The 27624-nt window shown below is 36.5% G+C and overlaps 1 protein-coding gene across 1 annotated transcript; it reads left to right on the top strand.

Annotated features, from left to right (window-relative positions):
* Positions 1-1480: 1480 nt before the first annotated feature.
* LOC127454300 (V-set and immunoglobulin domain-containing protein 10-like) lies at positions 1481-27416 on the top strand. Its single transcript, XM_051721404.1, is given in 13 exon segments — positions 1481-1675; positions 3549-3787; positions 3789-3879; positions 5120-5392; positions 5714-5980; positions 16285-16530; positions 19194-19472; positions 21499-21591; positions 21710-21919; positions 23855-23959; positions 24644-24681; positions 24765-24851; positions 24941-27416. Coding segments are annotated over 13 exon segments (2040 nt in total). The 5' UTR covers positions 1481-1626; the 3' UTR covers positions 25004-27416.
* Positions 27417-27624: the final 208 nt, after the last annotated feature.

The following is a 27624-nucleotide window of genomic DNA, read 5'->3' as shown; positions in this document are numbered from 1 at the left end:
TTATTTTTGCAAGTCCTACAAAAAAAGGAATGTGGATAAATACTAATGTGGTGGGGGACATTGAGGGGTATGTCATTTGTTTGTTTGCTTGTCAATATTTCTTATTTTCTGCACTTGTCTAACCTGTTGTGTGGGAAAAAGATATGGAAACATGGAGGCACCCAGGCCGTTCTCATGAGCCACCAGTCTGGTTTACTGGTAAACACAGAGTGCTTGGAAAATAAGAGTCCATGCGGGTTCAGCCCTGGTAATTTGACTGGGTCTCTTCTCATGGATCTTTATCTCTCATCTTGCTTCTCTATCTGTGTCGTTTCGATTTTCAAAGCCACTCTTAGTCTCTATGTCAGCACTTTGAACTTAGCTGCAAACCGTGCATTCCTGGCAACCAATTAAGCTTAAAAGACTGGACACCTGTGGGCAGGGCTGTCTTTAGAGGGGGAAAACTGGGAATGTTGTCCCAGGCCCTGTGACGAGAGCCCGCAAGGGTCCTCTATGGTTTGGATCAAAAGTCAGGGTAGACTGGTCATCATTTTGTTTTGTTTTTCACAATTTTTGCCTTCACTAGATCAGTTTAAATGGTCCTGTGGTGTGCCAAATAAATTTTCAAAGTACCAAAATTCCATGCAGTCTCCCATTAATATGATGTCAATAAAGGTAAAAGTATACGCAAAATTCTGTTTAAAATAGTTTTAGAAATGTCAAAAGTATATGTCAACTTCTCACAAAAAACAATGCCTATCCTTTGCCTTGGATATAGCGAAGTGCTTAATTTTGATGCCGAAAAATATAAGGCTTTTATAATGATGTTTTTTTAACAATTTGTCTGCATTAAGATCATTTGGGATTAAAACATAAACAAACATGTCTTCCTCCAGAGGGCGCTTGATGCCTCCGAGAGCAAATTTAAATCTCTTTTAAAACTCTTTGCTTATGTGCAGAACAACGTATAATTATTTAAATCTATAAATTAAAAGGAATTAATCCTGACAAAGCTACAAATATCTCTGTGAAATTGAGTTTTGAAAACGTGTTTCCAGTAATCACAAACGACTGTGATTGTTCCGTCCAGACCAGCGCTGAGAAAAGTAACAGATACCACGTTTCATCGCCGTCTCTTTGCTGTTTCAGGAGCGCTCTGAACAATCTTTTAAACTTGAAAAATAATATTTTGCAAACTTGAATAGACACTGAATCGAAAATGAACATTAAATGGTTAAAATATTTCTTTATTATTAATTCATTATTATTACAACCCATTGTATGCTAAGTCACGCCCTGTCTTAAACATCAGCTTATTCTGTTCTCATGCAGTTGTTTATAGATTTATGAAAAAAAATTACAATGAAAAAATATATAGGAACAGAATAGACGTTTTTATGTTAATATTATTGTTTGGTGATTCATCTCATTGGCTGGTGTTGCGCAGGTGAGGCACACCTGTGGGCAGAGAGGAGGAGTTTAAAAACACTCCTCAGCAAACTCAGTTCAAGGAGCTGAAGAGTTTAAGGACTTCCTAACTGGGAATATGGAGTGGAATAATATGACTTTTTTGGAATCATCATCCTAATTAAAAGTCTGACTGACCTACAGCTGTTGAAGAATTTTATTTATTTTGAGTTTTTCGACATGCAGATGCTGTTTGGTTTGATTTGTTTTCTTTTGTCCTTCATTACAGGTAAGGGGAACTCTTATTTTATATATCATGTCATTCTCAAAGATCTTTTGGGCTATTTGTCTCGTTTTGGGGGGAAGGAGTCAAATGCCATCACTCACTTTAATAAAGCAAGAAATAAGACTAATAATTAGAGAGGTCTTTTAAAAATCATATGTCAAAAATCATGTTAATAATACGGAACACGTTTTCTGGTTTATTATTATTATTATTAACCCTTAAACGCATACCTCAGGTCTTTAGAGACCCGGGACCTCATTTTACCCCTTGTACCTCATCCATTGTTTGGAGTTGTGGTCACACCTCTTTAGTATTCCTCAATCCGTCTCTTATAAATAATGTAACACACACACACACACACACACACACACACAAAATGTAAAAATTGCACAATTTTTTATTTTTTTTATTATAATGGTTTAATTACCAAAAGTGTTTAGAGTGTACAGAGACCACGAGGTATGTCATTTTTGTTTCCCTGCACTTCCATAAATTATATGTTTTATGATTATTTCATATCTATTTAAGTTTACTATCCCAGGGTATCTATTTATTTGTGTTTAACAAGAGAAATGAGTACTATATTCCTACAAATAAACACTGTATCACGCTGATTTTCTGTGCAACAATGAATTATCAACAATGGTGTTTTATCAGGATCCCATATGCGTGTACACATACATACTATACTTGTTATTTCTTACTCAAAGTGACGCTGATGCTTCAGTGATTGATTTGATTTACATTTGACATTGTTAGCTGATGTAGAAACAACATGGAAATAAACTATAGCAAGTTTAACACATGAACAGTATGACATGAGTATTTTCATTTGGGTGTACTAGTGAAATAATGTAAGTTGTTCATCTATTTAGACTCTGAGAAATACATATGTGTATGTGTAACTAAGGTATAGATTATGTGTTATGTGTAGCTCAATATGTGTTTGACAACCAGTTGCATCTCATGAAATTTCAGTGTGAAAATAATGAGTCCTGTTCTAGATTTGTTGCATTATCTCTTCGATTTATGAAAAATAAAACATCAAAATATATTTAATTTTATTGTTTTCCAATTGTCTTGAAAATATATTGAAAATGTGACACTAGCTGGGCATTTTGTACATACATTTTTGATAGATATAAGTACCGGATCTCTAAAGACCAGAATATGTAAGAGTGTTTGGGGAGAATTGCCATGCATTGAAGGGTTAATACATTTTATTGCATTGCTCAGAATGTGTTAAATAGCTGTGCATTTAAAAATATAAAAGTGTCACTATTTTAACGGCAGTGGTGTTATTGCAACATCAAATACGTTTTTGGATAACACTTAAAAATCATTTTGCTGAGGATTAATGCTATTTGCAATGAGAGAATAATTTCTGTGAAGATTTTTGAAGGGTCCCTTTGTATTGACAGTCATCAAAATTAGATCAGTAGTCATTTTAATCAAATTGAATTTCAGTAGGCTTAATAATTATCTGATCTGGAGATCAATACTAGAATTTCAACGTGATCATGATCTACATGTATTTACACTAGACCTGATGCTAAATAAAGGCATTGCCTTTTGCTTGACATTAGACAAAGTATACCAGCAGGACTTGATACTGTGAGAGAGTAATCAAGTTTTGTTTTTTAGTAAATAGTTTGTTCCTCCTTTTTAAAAATGTATTGAAAAGACATGGTTTCGATCATAACTTAGTTTTGAATAGTTACTGCGTTTTGCCTTTGCACATTAAGTCGCTTTGGATAAAAACAAAGTCTCTGCTAAATTACAAATAACCCAATGTTATTCTAATTTGTAACTATGTTATGTTGTTGTTATTACTTAGCAAATTAATCTTGTTGTGTTTTGTCCTATCGTACTGTAGGTAATTTATGTTATCTGATCCTCTCACCCACGGGTCCTGTATCAGTTGAAGCTCTTGTGGGCAGCAGTGTGACACTTGAAGTATCTCATATTGGTGCCTCTCAGCCAGTGGTGACATGGTTCATGGGAAGCCTGCCTGTCGCCTCATGGACCGTTGGTATCAGCTCTACTCCAGATTTTGCTTCAAACTACACCAATGTGTTAACAGCTGAACAAAATGGATCGCTTACCTTTCGAAACAGTGTCTCTTGGTTTTAATGGCACATATACTGTGGAAATGACTAAGATTGGAGAGGGAAGAGTCAGTGCTAAGTTTTACCTCTTTGTATATGGTGAGTATGACCGACCAATGGCAGATGGGGAGCATTCGGGAAACTTGTTTGAAAACAGTCATATAAGGGGCTTCCAAGTGATTCGCGTCAGCGTTGCGGAATACATTGAACCCTATGGGCTCAGCTTCAGCATTAACCCCGGCGCTGCATTGCACTTTCCGCTGACCTTTCGAAATGACAGCCAATGATTAATGCTTTAAAATTGAGTAAAATCCACTTCTTGATATAATATTGATTAAAGTGAGTGAGCTACGCACACAGACCTCAACACTTGGTTCCCAAAACACGATGAGGGTAACAATCTACAGATAATTTTTTTTGATCATGAATGGGTAAAAATGAACGTTAGGCTTTACAAAAAAGAAGTTACCAATCATAACAACAAAATCGGTGTAAATAAACTTGCGAACAGTGAAAACATGCAAGCTCATTAATTATTCAAATGCTGTGAACACCAGCTTCGAAAAGTTTGAAATTTACTCAGATTAGCAAATAAATATGACAAGGTTTTCTACTTTTGGACTGATACACGTACATGCATTGAAAAGATAACAATCACAAATAATATTTACTTATAAGCTCAAGCATTCATATTTATGTTTGAATTGAGTACAAATGTAGAATTTACTTAATATTTTCACATTCACGATTAAACTTATTTAATGTAGAAAGTACTTAATCTTTTCTGCTTTATTTACTTTACCACAAAACAACTTTTTTTCAGGATATCTCACAACAAATATCTCACAAATGTGACTTTATACCTCGTAATTGCAAGTTTTTATCACACAATTTACTTTAAATCTCAGAATTGTGAGTTATAAAGTCAGAATTACCTTTTTTATTTTATTTTTTTATTCTGCGGTGGGATCAAGGCTTTATGTCATAAAATAATATTTATAACTGTTTGTTAATGTAATTAATTAAAGTGTTACTTTGTAGTCTTAAACTATATATTGTATATTCACAATTTATTTGCAATGATTTTCTGGTGATATAAAGTTAAGGCGCATCACAACGAATATCGCAATAATGTTTTGTGCACGTTTTACTGGTCCATTACATTTTCTAAAGACCGAGTTTAATGATCCTTTGACAGTTTTAATGATACTTCCTTGTGAGCGTTAAGACATGCTTTAAACTTTTGTAGCAGTCTAAAAATAGAGTTAGAGTTGGTAAGTTCGATTCATTTCTGAGAATAAGTTCGAAGAAAACTGACTTTGTTTTTCTTTTTCAATAGATATCATCAAGAACGTATCCGTGCATACTGATCCAGGTGAGGCCATTGAAGGTGAAAGTGTGTTCACCTTGTATTCCTGCACAATCACAGGGGAGGCCAAAGAAGTGCAGTGGTTCTTTAATGGGATCCAATTGGAAAATGGATCTCATTATTTCATCAATGGGAAGAACCTCACAATAAATAAACCCAGCAGAAATGACACAGGCTGCTACACTGCAGTCCTTACAAACCCGTTCAGCACTGAGACACGTCACAGGAACATTACAGTGCTGTGTAAGTATATTTACATTTATGCATTGACATACATGCACATGAAACACTTATAAGAGTTGGATTTTTTTTTTAGTGTGAGTAAAGTCTTATGAGTGACATGAAACTAGCACTAGCTATTTCTGCTGTTTTCTAATGTGCACATACTGTAAAAATACAGCTCATACTTCTAGAGCTCTTATTCAGAAACTTCTACATTGATGTTTAAATCACCTGTGCTTCTTGTTACCTGCCTTAAGCCGTTTGCCATCAAAAGGCCTTTATTTTCCCTAACAATAACCCATTTCATTTCCTCTCTTTTTTTCTCCCTTCGGCTGTCCTTAGATGGACCAGATAGGCCCGTTCTCATAGTGAGCCCCACAAAAGCAGTCTTTGTTTCGGGCGAGTCTGTTTTCCTTTCCTGTGAAGGAGATGGTATACCGCCTCCCTCCGCCACATGGCTTTTCAACGGCCTGTCCATTCCAACATCTTCAGCAGGAACCGTCAATCTGACCAATGTAAAGACAAGTCAAAGTGGCATTTACACTTGCACACTGAAGAACACAAGGACTGGTGCAGAGCTCGAGAGAAACATCACTATAAATATCTATGGTAGGACTATGCAATTTAAATGCTTTTTTGCAAGTAGAATATAGAGCCAAGAATAGCTGTATCAGCATGTTTGGATGTTGTGTATGTAAACATTATCTTGGATAAATCAGTAGTTCTCAACTAGTTTTGCTTAAGGGCCCGTATTTACATTGGAAATCATGTGGTGACCCAATACAAGACCAAGATTGTTTATTGCACAAAAGGAAACAAAAATGTCCTTAAAGATCAAAGATTGAAGTGTATTAATATTACTGTGAACTGCATTGGCCAAATAATGTGCAAAATTATTAACTGAACAAGAAAACTGACAATTTTGGTTTCTAAGGCCACATCCACAAGTAAGTTGACTTTACTCAATTGATTGAGGAAACTAATTTCTATCAGGAAGACTCGCAGACTTGAGTGAAATTTAAGATGACGTTTATTTGATGAATATAAAACAGAAATGTAATGTCTCTCTTTGACGTAAGCCCTGTCTGGCGGTCCGAAGAAGTTGTACTCTGAACCTTCATATCCTGCCGGAGATAGGAGGCAGGGGCGAGGAGCCTACCCCCGTGCAGGACGGGACTCAACTGGTGGTGGTGGGGTGGTGGAGGTTGCCATGTTAGCACACTGAAATAGCAATGTGATAGATTGTGAGCAAACTTATAAAGCAATGGCTTACATGTGATTGGCTAGGAGTTACCTAGCTAATGGTCCGATGATGTACAGCTGCTAGTCTTCCCGCTAGAACTACGCTGTGCTTACATTACCTCAATTGAATTGAGTAATGGTGTCTCCAAAACTTGTGTAATTAAGTTAACTTCATTTATTGATCATATAGAATGAACTTAACTATTTAAGTTAATGTAACTAGATGCAAGTAGACTTAACTCAGATTTGCTATTTAAATGTTGTTGTTTCTACTTAATAATTTTAATTGAATGGACTCAAATTTAGGTCATAAAATAACAGCTTAAATAAAGAAGATTATAACTGGTTCTAGGTCAGTCATTAAATAAACGTATTTCTCCATGGAAATGCATAGACACTTGTACTTCAGATGCACATGCATAAGGAGAACTGAGATATTGTTCACAGGGTCTGACTTGGTGACATCACACAGAACAACTTTTTGCAAAACAACTATTTGCAAAACGACTATTTGCAACAAAACAACATAAATAATACTACAAAAGAGCTACAACCTCTATGCATTCTTAACAACAACTATTTAAATGCCTGCATATGTTACCTTTGACCAATGAAACATAATTAAATAATTCCTCCTTTTATTTGAATAATTATATAATTCCTGAAGGCATTATGCGTATTCCCCATAGCCTCAATTTTGTACTCAATAGTTTGAGTTATTAACACTTAAAATCTTGAATTTTAGTCTATAAATTTTTGAGAAAAAATAAGTTCAAAGAACATAGATATTTGAGCTATGAATCCAAAACTTGACATTTCAAGTAATGTTTAATTAAGACAACTTGATTTTTCCAGTAATGACAATATTAGGGTTTACAGTGCACTAGTTTACAGTGCACTTCAGTTTCCTAACGTCATCATTTTTCAAAGTATACTGGTAATGGAGAGTGTTTTCGAAGTAATTCAACACCAGCGTTGGGTGTGATCTGATTACAAAGTATTTAGTTACTGTACTCTAATTACTTTTTAGTAAAAAAAAGTAGTGTAATACATTGCATTTTAAAGTCTTGTAATCATCAGATTACAGTTAATGGCTTTCAGTTAAGGTGATTGCTTTTAAGTACACTACTTGGTTTACAAATACAATTATTTATGCATTATAATGCATGTAATATATTAATTCAAATGGTCAATTGTACGTCTGTTTGTGTTTCAGTGACAGCTGAAGTGTGTGCGACAATGAATGAAGAGTAACTTAAAAGTAATATAATTAGTAATGTGATTACTTTTTGATGAAGTATCAGGAAAGTAATCTGATTACAATTTTAAGATAAGTCATTATAATTAGTAATTTGTAGTGGATTACTTTTTTGTGTATCTTACCCAACAATGTCCACACTAAACACACTGTAGTCAGCACAAACTATGTTTATACTCACTGCAAGTAAACTCTTATTTAATTGAATGTAGTCTGGGTCGTGTTTTGTTTTACCTTGTATAATTTTGTTCATGCAGGGTTCCTGCAGATCCTTAAAAAGTCTTAAAATGAACAAGTTTAAACATTGATAGTGAATTCAAAGCGCTCTGACTTCACTTTAAACAATCGTGTAATGGCAAATGTTCCTGGTTCCAACACACAGTGACAAACAGGAGGAGATGCATGCTTACTCTATTTCTGTGGAGTGATAAAATTATGAAACAAAAAATCTCAAAGGTTTTGATTTGTGAGAAATAAGGGCTTGTGGGTTTAACCAGAGCATTAATATAACGTGTGAAAGTGAAGAAATTAGGAAAGAAATATTTTACTATTGCATAATAGTATGGAAATATAATATAAATATAATAAAATATATGTAAAATGATATATATATATATATATAATTTTTTTTAAATGATAAAATATGAGTTCAAAAAACAAGTGTAAATGTAAAATTGACCAAAACTAAAGCTGATGTTCATGTCATTCATAAGTTTTTAAAGCCTTAAAAGGAAATCATAGTTTGTCCCTATTTTATTATTTGATTTATATATTTCAAGTTAAATATGTAAAAATGACTTAAGGTGTATGAAGCGCACATGCAGAAAAAAAGCACACCTTAAAAAATATTAAAATTTATAGGACAATTAATTGTGAAAGCCCTAAAACAGACAATTAATCATCATAATTGCAATTATTTGTTTGACAATTAATCGTCAGCCACATTTCATAATCGTGACAGCCCTAGTTAATAATGATGATTTAGTGTTGATGAAATATGACAATGTTTACTTTTAATTGTTTATATTGTAATATGTTGTAAATTATTGTAGCAGTGCACATTTTAAATCCCTTATTTATTTGAATGAGCAGCTGGAAGCAGGGAAGAGCAAACATTTCAAAATAAGAGTCCCAATAAAGTGCATCTGGAATTTAATAAAATTTGGACTCTTGTAGCCTCTGTCTGGCCATCCCCATCCCTGGAAGGAAAGACTAAGAACATTTAATATAGGCTACCAATTTTAAAAACTGTTTGCAGATTAACTGGCTTTCTTTCAAAACATTATCGAATCTGAACAATCCAATATCGGTCGACCTCTAATTTTTCTATTTATATAATGGTACATAAATCAATTTTAATGTGATATATATGTGGAAAACTTGTCTTGAGTATTTTAAACTTGCATATATCCTACCCTGTTTTACTGATAAGAAATGTTAAGGCCATGCTGAATGTGTGCCCCTGCCTGCTTAAGTAAGAGTGTGTGATACATGATTTATTTTGAGATTGTGTTGGTTTGTTTTGTTATAGGGATACGGTATTAATGTTATTTGTTCAGGTCTTGAAAAAGATCTTAAAAAGTCTTAAATTTGATTTTAAAAACTCTGCAGCAACCCTGTCATGGTTTTTAGGGATGAGAGCATGTCCGGGCTATTCCAGACTGTTCCGGTTGCTGCCGGCATGCAGCACAAGCCTGTGTTTGTAGCTTGCTAGCCTGCTTAGCATTCCTTATTCTTATACGTTCATTGTTTTATCCTTTGCCATTTTACCGCGTGCTTCATTTTTGTCTGCTTACTTTCAGTTGCGTGTATTTTACCGCATGCACCCGTTTCTCTTTTTTCTTTTCTTTTTTCCCGCTTGTCTACATCTCGCGTCTCGACTGCTTGCATTCGTTTTCTCCTCTGTGTTTTACACAGATTATTGATCAGACATCTGATCAGGAACCACAATTGAACCACATCGATCTCAAACCTTAGCCTCTCAAGAACAACCATAAAAACAACAACAAGCAATTGCGGTAAGTTATGGCATCCACTCTTGTTATTTCTTCCTGAATTGCATGCCACATGTTTGCTATAGCTTCTTCTGTCAGCAGTGAGGGATATACATGTGATAAATGTAAGGAATTTGTCAGGCTGACGGAGAAGGTTAATGAGTTAGAGACATGCATCCGAATGCTAGTGGAGGTCAGTGAGAAAGAGAAGCCGGTAGATATTGTTTCGGATGCGGGCAGTACAGTGAGCAACACACACACTTTGGTTCCGGCTGTAGAGCCCCCGCAGCAGGGAGTTTGGGTGACGTCTCGGTGGCATACTTGCTCAGCAAAGTGACACCACTCTCCCGTTCCTGTTAGGGTTTCCAATAGATTCTTCCCACTAGTGATGCACCCACTGAGAATCATGTTGAAAGAGCCTTAGTAATATGTGATTCTATTGTAAGGAACATGGAAATAGAGACTCCAGCCACTATTGTTAAATGCATTTCGGGGGCTCGGGCGTTTGACATCAAATCAAATTTACAAGTGCTAGCTAATGCTAACACAGATTTTCTAAAAGTGTTATTCATGTCAGCACTAATGATGTACGGCTTCGCAAGTTGGAGATCACTAAAGATAATGTTAAAGAGGTTTGTGAACTTGCAAAAACGATGCAGACACTGTAATATGCTCTGGCTACCTCCCTACTCGTCGTGGCGACAAGGTTTATAGTAGATTAGTGTCACTGAACGGCTAGATGTCTGAGTGTTGTCCGGAGAATAGCATAGGATTTATAGACAATTGGGAGTTTTTGGAGTAGACCTGACCTGCTAAACAGAGATGGACTCCATCCCTCCAGGGAAGGTACCACTCTCCTCTCTAGTAATTTGGCTCATAGTCTTAATGGTGATAGTATTTGACTAACTGGGGCCCAGGTCAGGAAGCAGACAAACTGGTTAATCCGAACATCTGGTAGCTGCCTTGAGACGTCACACAGGTCAAATAAACTACAACACATAGAGACTGTATCACCTAGATTTCATATAGAGAACGTGTCTGTTCCCCAAACTACCAAACACAAAACCTTCACTAAATCATTTAGACAAAATTTGATTAAGGTCAAACTTGGAAAAAACTAAAAATTTAAGATAAACATCTGTAACATGGTTCAAATGGGCAAGGAGGATGTGGGAACTGGCTGAACAGTCAAAATAATGTTTAATGAAAACTTAAAAAGACATAAACATAAACACACATGGCAGTTGCGTGTGGCTCTCTCTTTCGAACTGTTGCATCCGGTTCCCTCTCCTCGGCTGATTAGCCTGATTGGGGGCCGGCCGTGCACACTCACGGCCCGGCCCCACCCTCCACCTCTTCACACTCCTTCCTCCTTTGCTTCAGGCCGGGGAACCCCTGGCATGACGTACATCCCTTCCGGCCGCGCCTGTCTGCAGGCTTTCCCCACCTTTTGAGACCTGGGAGGGAGACGAGGGGAGGGAAAAGGGGAGAGGGAAAGAGCGAGGCAGAGCGACAGTGAGAGAGAGAGAGAGAAAAAAAAATGCTCGCCGGTTCCCAGACACGCCGTCGCCTGGTCCTCGACCACTCCTCCACCCTCTGGCAGACGACAGCCGCTCCTCTCCGGGTGGACTGGAGCAAGTCCTTCGACCCCTGGTGGATGGAACGCCCCTCCGTGTTCTGGCGGCCGGTAGAAAGCCCCTCCGCCCCTGGCAGCAGCTCCAGCGCTCCAGGCGGCCGGCAGTGAGCCCCTTCTCCCCTCGCAGATGGCGGCTGCTCTTTTGGGCAGACAGCAGTGGCAAGGACTCCACAACAGCACATCCCTCCTCCTTCCCGGGTTTCGGCACCAATGTAACATGGTTCAAATGGGCAAGGAGGAGGCGGGAACTGGCTGAACATCAAAATAATGTTTAATGAAAACTTAAAAAGGCATAAACAAACACACACGGCAGCTGCGTGTGGCTCTCTCTCTCGAACTGCCACATCCAGCTGATTAGCCCGATTGGGGGCCGGCCGTGTGCACTCTCGGCCCAGCCCTGCCCTCCACCTCGTCACAACATCATATAAAGGTAGGGCTACTAAACATTAGATCTCTTTCAACCAAAGCACTAATTGTAAATGAAATTATTACAGATCATAGTTTGGATGCGCTCTGTTTGACTGAAACCTGGCTTAAACCGGATGAATATATTAGTTTAAATGAATCTACTCCCCCGGGTTATTGTTATAAACATGAGCCTCGTCTGAAGGGTCGAGGAGGTGTTGCTATAATTTACATTGAAGTTTTTGGTGTTACTCAGAGGACAGGATTGAAGTTTAAGTCTTTTGAACTAATAATGCTTAATGTGACACCGTCAGATCGAAATAAAAAATCTCTGTCGTCTTTTGCCCTTGCTACAATATATAGATCACCCGGGCCATATTCGGATTTCCTTGGTGAATTTGCACATTTTCTATCAGATCTAGTAGTTACTGTAGATAGAGCTATAATTGTTGGTGACTTCAAAATTCAAATAGATAATGAAAATGACACATTGGGATTAGCATTTATCAATATTCTCAACTCTCTTGGAGTCAGACATAATCAAACGATGGATTTAATTCTGTCATATGGAGTTGATGTTGATACTATAGAAATTCTGCTGCAGAGTGATGACATCTCAGATCATTACCTCGTCTCTCTTATGCTGCAATCAGCTAATGTTACTCAATCTACACCACGCCATCGTTCAGGTAGAACTATTCTTTCGACCACTAAAGAAAGCTTCACTAATAATCTTCCAGAATTGTCTCACATACTCGGTAAGCCAAAAAGTCTAGAGGAACTTGTTGTAATAACAGAAAATAGAAAAAGTTTCTCTAGCACTCTTGATAGTGTAGCCCCCCTTTGATTAAAGAAAATTAAAGAAAAAAGCCCCACACCATGGTACAATGATCACATCAATGAGCAGCACGGAAAATAGAGCGCAAGTGGAAGAATACAAAATTAGAGGTATTTCGCAGTGTATGGAAGGATGTCTGTAGCTACAGACAGGCACTAAAAGCTGCCAGGTCAGCATATTTTAGCCAACTCATAGAAAATAACCACAACAATCCTAGGTGTTTATTCAGTACTGTGGCTAAATTGGTTAGGAATGAAGCCTTGACTGAACCAGATATTTCGTTGCAGCACAATAGTTATGATTTCATGAATTTCTATACTGATAAAATAGAAATCATCAAAATTGGAATTATGCAATCAACTGTCACAGCACCTCAGGAAACAGTGTCTCATAATTTTCCTCACAAGCAACTTCAATCCTTCTCTGTCATAGGCCATGAACAGCTAACAAAACGTGTAAAAAAATCAAAAGCCACAACATATATGTTAGATCCAATACCAACCAACCAAGAGGTATTCCCTGTAATCTCAGAACCTCTTCTTAATATTATTAACTCCTCGCTATCCTTAGGACATGTCCCAATAAACGTTAAAATGGCAGTTATCAAACCGCTCATTAAGAAGCCACAGCTTGATCCTGGCGAATTGGCTAATTATAGACCATTTCAAATCTTCCATTTATGTCAAAAATACTAGAAAAGGTAGTGTCCTCCCTACTATGTTCATTTCTACAGAGAAATGGTATATATGAACAATTTCAGTCAGGATGTAGGCCCCATCACAGTACAGAGACTGCACTTATCAGAGTTACAAATGACTTGCTCTTATCATCTGATCGCGGCTGCATTTCTCTTCTAGTGCTTTTAGATCTTAGTGCTGCCTTCGGCACCATAGATCATGACATTCTCTTGAATAGGCTGGAGAATTACGTTGGAATTAGTGGACTTGAATTAGCATGGTTCAGGTCCTATTTATCAGACCGCTACCACTTTGTATGTATAAACGAGGCATTGTCAAATCAAACAAAAGTATGGAGTGCCACAGGGATCAGTTTAGGGCCTCTGCTTTTCTGCTTATATACGCTTCCCCTGGGAGATATTATCAGGAATCGTGGAATAAGTTTCCACTGTTATGCCGACAATACCCAACTTTATATTTCTTCGAAACCTGACGAAATTTCACAATTCTCCTAATTAGCAGAGTATATCAATGAAATCAAAGATTGGATGGCCAGAAATTTCCTTCTACCTAATTCCGACAAAACAGAGGTACTAATTATTGGACCTAAAACCTCTAAAAATAAGCTGCTAAAATATAATTTGACTCTCGAAGGATGTACTGTTACGTGGTCTTCTACAGGAAAGAATTTAGGTGTTATATTTGATAGTAATCTGTCCTTTGAAAATCTAATTTCCTATGTTTGTAGAGCAGCATTCTTCCACCTCAGAAATATTGCTAAATTACGACACATGCTCTCTTTTGCTGATGCCGAAAAACTAATTCATGCGTTCATGACCTCAAGACTAGATTATTGTGATGCATTATTGGGAGGATGTCCTGCAAGTTCAATAAATAAACTTCAGTTGGTTCAAAATGCAGCTGCCAGAGTGCTGACTAGAACCAAGAAATATGATCATATTAGCCCCATTTTATCATCGTTACATTGTCTACCTGTTAAATTTCATATTCATTTTAAAATTCTGTTAACTACATACAAAGCTTTGAATGGTCTTGCTCCATAGTACTTAAGTGACCTTCTGACATGCTATATTCAATCACGTTCATTACGATCACAAAATTCTGGCCTGTTAATAGTTCCTAGAATATCAAAATCCACAAAAGGAGGTAGATCCTTTTCCTATTTGGCTCCTAAACTATGCAATAGTCTCCCTAACACTGTTTGGGACACAGACACACTCACTCAGTTTAAGTCTAAACTAAAGACTCATCTATTTATCCAGACATACGCCTAATTTATTCTTCAACTCACAATTAGACTCCTTTAGTTAGGTCTACCGGAACCAGAAACATTTCTCAGAAACATTTCTCATAATCTATAACTCTGCAATAAATTGAATGGCATCTACGCTAATATTATTCTATTTGTTTCCATGCCTCAATTCATATCGATTCATATCCCGAGGTTACCAGAGCCGGCCAGATCCAGCTTCGTTCCTGCTTGGTGTCGGACTCCACTGCTACGTGTTGCTGAGTGATGACAAACCACAGCCAGTGCCAGCCAGACATCACTTCAGTCTTTTGGCATCAGCTCATCCTCTGAAGTCAACTCCAATTGTAAGACATCGGATACTTCATACGCTGCTGCCTGAACCTTGGATTTAGGATGATGGATCCCACTGAACCTCACGAAATGGCCTCCTGGTTGAACTGCGATGCACCTCATTGATCTCTGCATGCATCACCTTTGTCTACTGATGGACTACACTTTTAAAATGGAATACATAGACTATCAATTAATCACTAACAAAAGCCTTCATCAGCCAACTAACAAAGGACAATGCATCTATGTGAACTTCTGCAGTTAATCCAGGATGAACTTCAAAGACATTAGTCATTAATGTTACAGTTCATATAAAATATTTGTTTAAACACTGGCCCTTAACACTTACTTATATTACTAATTTTAAACCATGACTTGCACTGCACATAAATAACTAATATTGGCTTTATATTCATGCTGTTTAGTCAGAGGGGAACTGGCCCCCACAGTGAGCCTGGTTTCTCCCAAGGTTATTTGTCTTCATTAACAAACATCTTATGGAGTTTTGTGTTCCTTGCCACAGTTGCCTTCGGCTTGCTCACTGGTGTTCTAAATACAATTATTATTTAACTATTTAATTATTTATTTGTATACACAATTTACAATCATATTTAATCAAACTACACAATGATGACTCTAAGACTTTATAGACTTTATATTACAGTTTCATTTTCAGTTAAAGCATGATTTTCTGTATAGCTGCTTTGAAACGATATGTGTTGTGAAGAGCGCAATACAAATAAAAATGACTTGACTGACTTGACTTGACATGTCACACAATCTGTCCATGCTGACATCTGTCTAATTTGGCTGTCTTCTACCAAGTGACAGATTAATTTGCCGCAAAATATCGAGTTTGTTTGGACGCACTGCTTTTTTTCAACTATAAAAGATATTTCTTCTCCCTTTTAAATGTTGATAGTCTATAAGTTATGCTATCCTAACTATGCACAATTTTATGGTAAGCATTTTATTATTTAGCATTGTTTTTCCCTGATAGCGACAGTTGAGAACCACTGTGTTTAAAGACCACAGAGAATTTAACACAGGTAAGGGGTGTTCTTAACCTAAAATCCTGTAATCTGTGGGAAAATCAGTGGATATAACATGGTTAAGGGTGTTTTAGGCCTAAGAGCACCCATTCTCAGTGGTGAAATCACTGTAACACTGCTCGTCCAATCAGAACTGATCAATAGAGATGGTGTTATTTGTGTCTTGAGTACTAATAGTTTCATCATCAACTCATTTTCATTTCTGCAGAGTCTCCCAGTGGTGAGCCGTTGTGCTCAGTACAGGCTGTAAGTGGAAACACAGAGCTGCAGTTCCTCTGTGTGTGGCCAGGTGGCGCTCCAAAAGCACAGGTGTCTTTCCCCAGCTTGAGCACAAATGGCACAGGAGAGGGCAATTTCACTGTCACTATAAGGGACATTCAGAGTTTAAACGGGCAAGAAATCATCTGTAATGCTGAACATCCTCTAATTCACACACAATGCAGTGTCATTCCATGTAAGTGATACTCTGAATCCAACATTTAGAATAATATTAATTCTCTAACTAATAAATTATGCTTGGCTTCTCTTAAATTTCTTGGCAAAATGTTAGGAGTTATAGTGAACGTTAGTGATAGTTGAAGGTACAACCCCAATTCCGAAAAAGTTGGGACAGTATGAAAAATGCTAATAAAAACAAAAAGGAGTGATTTGTAAATTATATTCACCCATTGCTATACTGAAAGCACTACAAGGCGATATGAAACAGGAGATGTTAAACAGGTGAAGCAATTGTGTTATAGTATATAAGAAGCCTCCAAAAAAAGCCTAGTCCTTCAAGAGCAAGGATCATTCGAGACTTGTCAATTTGCCAACAGATGCTTCAGCAAATAATCCAGCACTTTTGAGAACAATGTTCCCCAAAGACAAATTGGAAGGATTTTGGGCATTTCACCTTCTACAGTGCACAATATAGTTAAAAGATTCAAGGAATCTGGTCAAATCTTGGTGCATAAAGGGCAAGACGAAAACCACTTCTGAATACTCCTGATCTCTGATCCCTCAAACGTCACTGTCTTAAAAAATGTCATTCATCTGTAATGGATATCATGAACATGGGCTTGGGTTTTAGTAAACCTTTGTTAGTCAACACCACTCGCCGCTGCATCCACAGATGCAAGTTAAGATTTTACTATGTAAAGGAGAAGCCATACATCAACACTGTCCAGAAGTGATGCAGACTTCTCTGGTCTCGGTCTCATCTTAGATGGAAAGTAGAACAGTGGAACCGTGTTTTTTGGTCTGATGAGTCCACATTTCAAATAGTCTTTGAAAAATACACCCATCATGTTCTCCGGGCCAAAGAGGAAAAGGACTGTCCAAGCTGTTATCAGGCTCAGGTCCAAAAGCCAGTGTCTGTATAGGCCAGGGGTGTGTCAGTGCCCATGCCATGGGTAACTCGCACATCTGTGAGGGCACCATTAATGCAGATAGATATGTACAAATTTTGGAGCAGCATATACTGCCATTTAGCACGCCTTTTCCAGGGATGTCCCAGAATTTTCAGCAGGATAACTTCAAACCACATACTGGCCGAATAAGCAGAGAGCGCGGGTGCTAGATTGGCCTGCCTGCAGTCCTGACCATCTCCAGTTAAGAATGTGTGGTGCATTATGAAGCACACAATATGGCAATGAAGACCTTGTTCAATTGTGCAGATGAAGATCTGCATAATGGAGGAATGGGGGAAAATTCCACTTTTTAAACTTAACAAACCTTGTCTTCAGTGCCTGAATGCTTAATAAGTGTTATTAGAAGAAATGGTGGTTTCACAGTGGTAAACTCTCGTCTGTCTCAACTTATTTGGAGCGTATTGCAATCATCTGATTTGAAATTACTGTACATAAAAAAAAACAAAAAAAAAAACAATGAAATTCACAAGGTAAAACATCATATAATGTATAGTTGTAGTGCTGTATTTTTCATACTGTCACAACTTTTTCAGAATTGGGGTTGTATAATCTCACTTAGTCTTGCCATTCATGTACTCCGTTTCAAAATCTAGTGAGCTATCTACTGCCTACATAGGTAGCTGAATTCTAAGGCATCATCCTAACTGAAATGGAACGTCATAAGTGACTGATTTAGAACGCTCAGCATAGCCATAATAACACAAAGCACATGGGACTCTTGACTTAAAATTTACTTCAAAGTAGCGCAACCGTGCCCTCCCACGTCTTTCAGCCATCTTGGTTCCGGAAGTATTTTTCCCATTAATTTTTTCCATAGGGATTTCATAAAATATGAATCAGACCAACGAGCTCAGAGGTGAATCACAACATTTCAAACTTTGATTTTAAGTGAAAAGTATTTGAAAAGACTATGTACTTAAAGGAATATTCAGAGTTCAATACAAATTAAGCTTAATCGACAGCATTTGTGGCATAATGCTGATAAACACAAAAATTAATTTTGACTCGTCCCTCCTTTTCTTTAAAAAATAAATAAATAAAAAAGCAAAAATCTGGGTTATAGTGTTGCACTTACAACGGAAGTGAATGGAGCCTCTCCTTAAACATTACAATACTCATTGTTTCAAGAGTATAGCCATAAGATGTAAACAATATGAGTGCTAACATGATTTTAGTGTCATAAAATTGCTTGCTAACCTTTTCCGTGTAAAATTATATACAATTTCAGACTTTTTTGCCATGACGACGTAAAGCTTTACACCCTAAAACGACTGTAAAAACAAAGATTTAAACAACTTTACAGCTCAAATATTGCAAAAGTTTTAACAGAAAAATTAATGCAAGTGTTTTTATATAATTATGAGCTTCACATTTCTGCCTTTTACACGGTCCAAAAATTGGCTCCATTCATTTCCATTGTAAGTGGCTCACTCTAACTTTAACCTAACTTAACCTAAACAGACTTAACCCTAACATAACCAAATGTAACCTAACCTAATGTAACCTTACCCTAACCCTAAGCTTCACATTTCTGCCTTTAAACGGTCCAAAAATTGGCCCCATTCATTTCCATTGTAAGTGCCTCACTCTAACCCTAACCTAACGTAACCTAACCTAACCTAACCTGACCTGACCTAACCCTAACCTAACCTAACCTGCTCACTAGGTTTTTTTAAGTCATTAAATTGTTATTTAATTCATGTTGCAGGTGCTCCTTTAGATTTTCGACCAGTAATTTTCACCAACATGAGCCAGGATGAACACACCACTGTTGTGATCCACTGTTACTCTGAGGCCACACCTGAAGCTGTCACATACTGGTTCAAAGATGGGTACAGACTGGAAAATGGGCCCAAATACCAGATTAGTACAAACACAGCTGAACTCTTCATAAATGACTTTAACGCCAGTTCTACAGATCTCAACACCTACACCTGCACTGCCATCAACCCTCTCGGCAACAGAAACATGGATGCTAAACTTCTCGGTATGGAACAATTTGTGTTTTAGCCATCCGTTAATTTCTCCGTCAGTTTATTGTTCGTAATAATGGGTTATTTTTAGCGTTTTTGCCACTTTTATTGATGCATATGATGTAGAGAACAAATATGAACTTGCATGAGTGCCATATATCACACATGCTAACCGCTAGGCCACAACTCCAAAAGCAAAGATTTTATACCTTTAAATGCATTATTAAAGGAAAACCTAATAACAAAAATTCTGTCAATATTTACTCACCCTTGGCTGTTATACCTTTTTGTGGAACACAATAGGAGACTTTTTGAACTTTCATTTTTGACTTCTTTTCCATACAAGTACACTTTCGGTGAATAATTTATACTTAAATATCAGTTTGTTTCTCACACAAATCTATTGAGTGGCTATAGAAGACTTGAAGACTAGTGCATGAGTCGTATGGACTATTTTATGTTTTTTAGAACTTGACAGCTATGATCACTATAAACATTTGTTGTATGGGAAAAGAGCTGCATGAACATTCTTTAAAAACTCTCCTTTTGTGTTCCACTGAAAAAATAATACAATGATGTGTAAATAATGGAACCTAGTTTCATAGAATGAATGTTACAATAACTAAATTTTTGCAAACTGATTTTTATGTGCAGTGTTCAACGTTTGGCTGCAGTTTCCTGGTGAAATTAACACTAGAGGCGCCACAATAACTGTGCGTTTTATTCACTTTCACACAAATCACGAGCACAACATCTGATTATGACTGTATTAACACTTCTTTTTCACTCTATTACTCACACACTGCTATATTATGATATCGAAACACTTTTAATCTAACGCATCATTTAAATTTTTTTAAATTTGAATGCTTGTATTACAGACTCGCCTACATTTACACACTTATTCCAATGTGATTAACTTCTGCGGTAGCTCACCTGAGAGTGTTGGACTTTGGACTCTGAAGACCGCGGTTCGAGTCTAGTTAAGCACGCAAGCTGACATGTGAGACAGAAGTGTCATAGAAGCAACACAAAAATACATTTTTGCTTCAGCAAATGTGCTTTTCATGTCGCATTTGATTTTTGAACACTAACGGTTAGGTTTATGTGTTGGTTTAGGGTAAGAATGACTGTTTTGTTTACCTCTCATTTACTATAGGTTAGTGAGGTAATTTCTACTTATTAAAACCCTCATCTAATAACCACCTTAAAAACCTCGTCTGATTATGACTTTTTCAGTTGCTTTTGGCGCCCCCCACTGGACATTTCACTAGGAAACTGCAGAAAAACCTGTAATGGAGCATATAATTTTGGTTTGCAAAAATGTTGCCACAGTCACATAATGTTCATGAGATCAGGCTGAAATAATGACAGAATATAAATTTTTAGAGTGAACTATTCCTTTAATTAAGTTCTTGTTTAGATTCATGCTTTTTCCTGTGAAGGAATATTCCTGGTTTAAAACAAGTTAAACTCAATCAACAGCATTTGTGACAATGTTGATTAAAAAAAAACATTTTTTTGAATTCCTTTCATTCCTTATTTATTTAAACTGTGTTTACAGTAAGGCAATTACAATGGAAGTGAATGGGGCTAGCCCATACATGTTTAAATACACACTACTTCCAAAGTATAGCCACAAGATATTAAAATTATATGTGTTAACATGATTTTAGTGTGATAAAATCACTTACTAATCTTTTCTGTGTAAAGTTATATTCAGTTGTAACGCGGTTAAACCCTGTAAGTGATTTTATTACACTTAAATCATGTTATCACAAATAGTGTTTACATTTTGTGGCTAAAACTTTTATACCGTGTGTATTTTAATGTTTACGTATTGGCCCCATTCACTTCCACTGTAAGTGCCTCACTTGTAACCGAGATTTTTGCTTTTTTTAAACAAATGAGGGATGAGTTGAAAAATATTTTCTGTGGAGCAAATGTTAAAAATATTATGCTACAAATACTGTCAATTGAGCTGAACTTTTACTGGCTCCAGAACATACATATTATATTATTATTCATTCCTTATTTAAGGCCCTCAGATCTCGGCTTCAGATGCTTTCCTGAGTAACTATCATACAGAAGTGACTTTAAAATGGGAAGTCCCTCCTACCTCTGTTATTACAGGTACTGTACATACATCCAAATCAACACAGGTTGCTTTCATTCAAGTTTTATATACAGTATGTTTATAAAAACCACATGGTTGCAACTTGTTTTTAAAGAGTTTATTGTACTTTTCAAGGTTTTGATATCCAGTTGAAGGGTCCCGCCCTCTTCAGCCCCCAACCTCTCAATGTCGCATCAGAGTTCCGCACCATCCAAATAATGCCAGCCACTTCCAGAACCACAAACATCTCTGGACTCGACCCGAAATCCACATACTACTTCAGGATCATCCCTAAAGCAGGCAGAACTGTAGGACAACAGTCAGAGCAACACAGGATTGGGCCAGGTTGAACTCAAATCTGAATAAGATCTCAAGGGGGTCATATTTTGAGATAAAAGAGTTCTTTGCACACTGACAACATACTGTAACTTTCAAAAGTCAAAACTTTTCTCCCTAGTCCAAAAAGAGCATTTATTGTAACTAAGCTGCAAAAATGGCTTGCTTTGAAATCCTTGGATTTCTGACAGCAGAAACACTAAACATTACTTTATGTAAATGCACCGACATTTACACGTCAGTGAGTGATCAGAAACATGTCCTGTCCAATCACAGTGAGATAATGAGGAGGAAGTAGGACAGATACTATTATTCCTAAACATCTGGGTTGGGTTGCACCAGCTGTGCTTAAGGTCTCACTTAAGTTTGGGTGTAAAGTTCAAACTAAGGACTTAGCAACTACTAGTTAGTTCGTAAAAAATGTGGTTGCACCGCCTGTTCTTAAGGCAAGACTTAGCTAGTAGGTCGTAAGCTCTCTGTTAAGCAATGTGTAGTCGTATAATATGATGTTTACATTTGTTACTCCAATAAGCAGCCTTAAAATTTGTAAACAGAAGTGTTCAGTTTTGTCTTGTGACTGTTGATGGCTACCATGTGGAAATCGCAATACAGTGGGGTTTTTCCCCATTTGCTGAGGTTTTGAGTTCTTACAAGTTGCTTTACATTTGCAAGTCAAATTTTGGTTTTAAAAATAGGCAAAAAGGAACACATTTCTCCTGAAATTCTATTTTCTCCTAAAGTCTATTGTTTTAGAGAGATGAAGGCTATTCCATGCATTACTGCTGTGAAAAAGAATCTCTAACCAGGATAGAGAGGGAAGTGGACAACCAGATGCAAAAATATAAGTAAATCACAGTCTCTAGTTTGAGAAACAGACTCCTCACAGGTCCTAAACTAGCAGCTTCTAAATGCCAAAGACCTGCATTGCTGCAAGAGGATTCTTGAACAAACAGAACATTTTAAGAAAACAACATTATTTAAATAGAAATAGCCATTTGTAACATTCGAAATGTCTCTAAATCATCTCAAACTACATAATGTGCATTATGACTGAAACATTCCTATTTTAGGTTTATTCTCATTCACGTATGTCCAAGTATTTTGGCTATTAAGTTAACATGCTGCACAAAACTAATATAATGCAATATAATAGAGGAGGATATTTATCCTCTATGATATTGCAGCAATTGTCCAGATATGGAATGATATTATTAAGCAAACTGTTATCAACTCCTAAATTACATTGTGTTAATGTTTGACACAGTTAAAACATTGTCTACCTTAAAAACAAGTGAAGTTTGATTAGTGGTTAAACGTGTTCAAACGGTTCCCTCGTACCTGAATTTCCATAATGAAATGAAATATGCAGAAAATCACAGTATTACAGTTGTTGTATAGTGACAGGGCAGAAAGTTTTGGAGAAGCTAGAGAAGAGAGGACACCGGCAGCAGTTTATGCAAGCTGCTGTGCTCATGATGCAGTGCCCTGCAGGCTTCCGTCATGCCGCGCACATAGCGTTTTAGTTTATAAAATAAATATTAGGTATTTTTTTGCACTTTGTAATTGTGGTGAAAAATAACTGTAGCGAAGTTGAATACTTCATTTTTATCAATTCAAGTAAAAGTCAAAGTACTATTATTTATTTATACTTAAAAAAAAAAGTAGAAAAATATACTCAAGTACTGTAACGAGAGTAGTTGTAATTCGTTACTTTCAACCTCTGCTAAAAGGTGATTGGCTATATTACCTGTAAGGCGGGTTGACCGGAGGCTATCGTTGGGCGTTCCAATTTCTCCCATTCATTTTAATAGAAGTGGTCCATCTCTGCTAAACAGTCTCTGTTTTGACAAGCAGGAAATATTCATGGAACAATGACGTCATTTGACGTCACCAATGAACAGTCCTTGAAACGGTCTTTACTAATGCTTTGTGTGTGTTTATAAGGTACTGGACTCAGTGGAGCTGCTATTGCTGGTATTGCTGCTGGAATCCCCTGCTGTATTTTTGTCCTGCTCTTTGTGCTGGGTGTCATTTACTGTAGTAAACGTGGTGAGTGTTTGCCCAAACTGTTATTAGCTATTCACTATAAAAAAAACAATAGTAGTAATGAAGCAATATTTATCAGCCTGGCTGATTTATCAGCTGATAACTGACCATTCTGAGATCAGCATTGGCAATGAAAACTGTCAGTGAATAATGCACAATTTCTGTTATATTTTTATAACAATGGATATTTTTTTAGTAAATATTGTGTAAAATAAGCATTTATTTAATTCCAGAAATGTGAGCCTCATTTTTATCATTATTGAACTGTGTAATGCTCTGCCACAGCAATCAGGAACCCAGCATGAAGAAAATGGTCTTATAGCACCCTAAATATATAAATAAATGGACATAAAATATCGTCTTGAGTTCAAATTATTTAAAAACAAAGAGTGGAGTAAAACGAGAGATACGAAACTAGCACAACTATGTAGGAATTCTACTTTGTGACAAAACACTAGTAATTAAATAATTAAAAGGCATTTTTCTTTAAACAAATTTCAATACTGTCAAAAAAATGTCCACCATATTGTTTTCAGATAACTTAAAACAAAAACTAAAAATTATACAATAAAATAAACAATAACAATAAAAAGTGAATCTATTGATTATATAAAATAAAATGTCAGTAAATTAGAACATTTGAAGGGGAAATGAAGTGTTGTCAAAGATGATTCTGTTCCTCAACAGATGGAAACCCGAAGTATCCAGTATCAAAACCAGTGAAGGTAAAAGAAGAAATGTTTTTGTATTGTTTAGCCTGTTCTTCATCTTATCTGACATTTCTGAAGTTTCCTTTTTCTCTCCTCAGGTTGTTGTCTCTCCGACTAGTCTGGCAAACCCTCATAAAATACTAACCGGTCGACTCAAACCACCACCTGAGTACAGACTCCAGCAGGTACCTTTACCCAACTCAAGTTTATCCTAAAATCATTCTCCTCTTTTGTGTTTACTGACTTTCTACCATGTTTTTTCCACATGGTGCAGTTTGAGCGGTCGGGTCCGTTGCCTTCTGTGAACACCCGTATGAGAATGGCCACCACTGTGTGATGCTGACCTATATTAACATTTATTTAAAGGTGAAGTGTGCAATTTCTGGGGCTTCAAAGGAATTGTAATTTTTTGGTTTGAGACCTTTATGGTGACTGGGCTGACCATAACAGCACTGACTCAACCAATAATGTGAGTTTTGGGGTGGGGATGTTTTTCCGACCAGTGTAAGACTAGTTATTTTGAGTTATTTTACCTAATAAACAATGTTTCTGTTATTTATTCTAAATAAAGTAATGGGTTAATATGTTAACCCATTTTTACAGAATTCATGTTTGAGGTGTCATTTATCAATTGAAGCATTTTCCTTCCCAACTTTCTTCTTTCCTTCCTTCCTTCTAATTGTCTTTTCTTCCAAACTTCTTTCCTACCAAACTTCCTTCTAAACTTCCTACTTTATTAACTACTTTTCTTTCTAATGTTTTTCCTTCTTTCTTTCTTTCTTTCTTTCTTTCTTTCTTTCTTCCTTCCTTCTTCCTTCCTTCCTTCCTTCCTTCTTTCTTTCTTCCTTTCTTTCTTTCTTTCTTTCTTTCTTTCTTTCTTTCCTTCCTTCATTCCTTCTTTCTTTCTTTCTTCCTTCCTTTCCTTCCTTCCTTCACTTCTTTCCTTCCTTCCTTCCTTCCTTCCTTCATTCCTTCTTTCTTCCTTTCTTCCTTCTAATTGTCTTTTCTTCCAAACTACTTTCCTACCAAACTTCCTTCTAAACTTCTTACTTTATTAACTACTTTTCTTTCTAATGTTTTTCCTTCTTAACTTCCTTTCTTTCTTTCTTTCTTCCTCCTTCCTTCTTTCTTTCTTTCTTTCTTTCTTTCTTTCTTTCTTTCTTTCTTTCTTTCTTCCTTCTTTCTTTCTTTCTTTCTTTCTTTCTTTCTTTCTTTCTTTCTTTCTTCCCTTCCTTCCTTACTTCTTTCTTCCTTCCTTCCTTCCTTCTTTCCTTCTTTCTTTCTTTCTTTCTTTCTTTCTTTCTTCCTTTCCTTCCTTCCTTCCTTACTTGTTTCTTTCCTTCCTTCCTTCCTTCCTTCTTTCTTTCTTTCTTCCTTCTAATTGTCTTTTCTTCCAAACTTCTTTCCTACCAAACTTCCTTCTAAACTTCTTTCTTTATTAACTACTTTTCTTTCTAATGTTTTTCCTTCTTAACTTCCTTCCTTTCTTTCTTTCTTTCTTTCTTTCTTTTTCTTTCTTCCTTCCTCCTTCCTTCCTTCTTTCTTTCTTTCTTTCTTCCTTCCTTCCTTCTTCCTTCCTTCCTTCCTTCTTTCTTTCTTTCTTTCTTTCCTTCCTTCCTTCCTTCTTCCTTCCTTCCTTCCTTCCTTCCTCCCTCCTTTCTTTCTTTCTTTCTTTCTTTCTTTCTTCCTTCCCTCCTTCTTTCCTTCTTTCCTTCCTTCTTCCTTCCTTCTTTTTTTCCTTCCTTCCTTCTTTCTTTCTTTCTTTCTTTCTTTCTTTCTTCCTTCTAATTGTCTTTTCTTCCAAACTTCTTTCCTACCAAACTTCCTTCTAAACCTCTTACTTTATTAACTACTTTTCTTTCTAATGTTTTTCCTTCTTAAATTCCTTCCTTCCAAACTTCCTTTTAAACATATTTCTTTATTTCCTTCTTTCTAAACTTCCTTCATTCCTTTCTTTCTTTCTTTCTTTCTTTCTTTCTTTCTTTCTTTCCTTCCTTCTTCCTCCCTCCTTTTTTTCTTTCTTTCTTTCTTTCTTTCTTTCTTTCTTCCTTCCTTCCCTCCTTCTTTCCTTCTTTCCTTCCTTCCTTCTTCCTTCCTTCCTTCCTTCCTTCTTTCTTTCTTTCTTTCTTTCTTTCCTTCCTTCCTTCTTCCTTCCTTCCTTCCTTCTTTCCTTCCTCCTTCCTTCCTTCCTCCCTCCCTTCCTCCCTCCTTTTTTTCTTTCTTTCTTCCTTCCTTCCTCCTTTTTTCTTTCTTTCTTTCTTTCTTTCTTTCCTTCCTTCTTTCTTTCTTTCTTTCTTCTTTTCCATCCTTCTTTATTTCTTTCTTTCTTCCTTTCCTTCCTTCCTTCTTTCTTTCTTTCTTCCTTTCCTTCCTTCCTTGCTAATTTTCTTCTGAAATGTATCCTTCCAAACTTTCTTTTAAAGTTCTTTCTTTCCTTCCTTCTAAATTTCCTTCCTTCCAAACTTCTCTCCTTCTAGACTTAATTCCTTCTTTCTTTTCTTCATTCTAAATGTATTTTCTTTAAAACAATGTTTTTCTTTTTTTCCCTTCTAAACTTCTTCTTTCCTTTTAATATTCCTTCCTTCTAATTTTCTTCTCTTCTAAACTTCCTTTTTAAGTCCTTTCCTTATAAATTTCCTTCCTTTCTTATTTGCTTCCATTTAAATTTAGTTTTCCTTCTAAACGTTTTCCTTCAAAAATAATTTCCATCAAGACAAAAAATAATGCACTATGCTAATAATACTTGTTCTTTTTTTTTCTTTTTATCTTGCATACCATTTTACATCTACTGCAAAGAAGCCTTAACTTTTTGCTCATCATAACAGCAGTGATGTTAATGAAACAAGAGCATAAGAGAGTGTGTGTGTGTGTGTGAGTTGCTTTTTGTGGTTTACGAGGACATTTTTTTAGGTTACACGCTAGTAATTACGAGGGTATATGCTATAAATGCGGTTTATG

This window comes from Myxocyprinus asiaticus, chromosome 16, assembly GCF_019703515.2.
Source record: "Myxocyprinus asiaticus isolate MX2 ecotype Aquarium Trade chromosome 16, UBuf_Myxa_2, whole genome shotgun sequence".
NCBI lineage: Eukaryota > Metazoa > Chordata > Actinopteri > Cypriniformes > Catostomidae > Myxocyprinus > Myxocyprinus asiaticus.
Note: the sequence above shows the minus strand (reverse complement) of the source record. Positions and strands in the feature narration are given on the sequence as shown.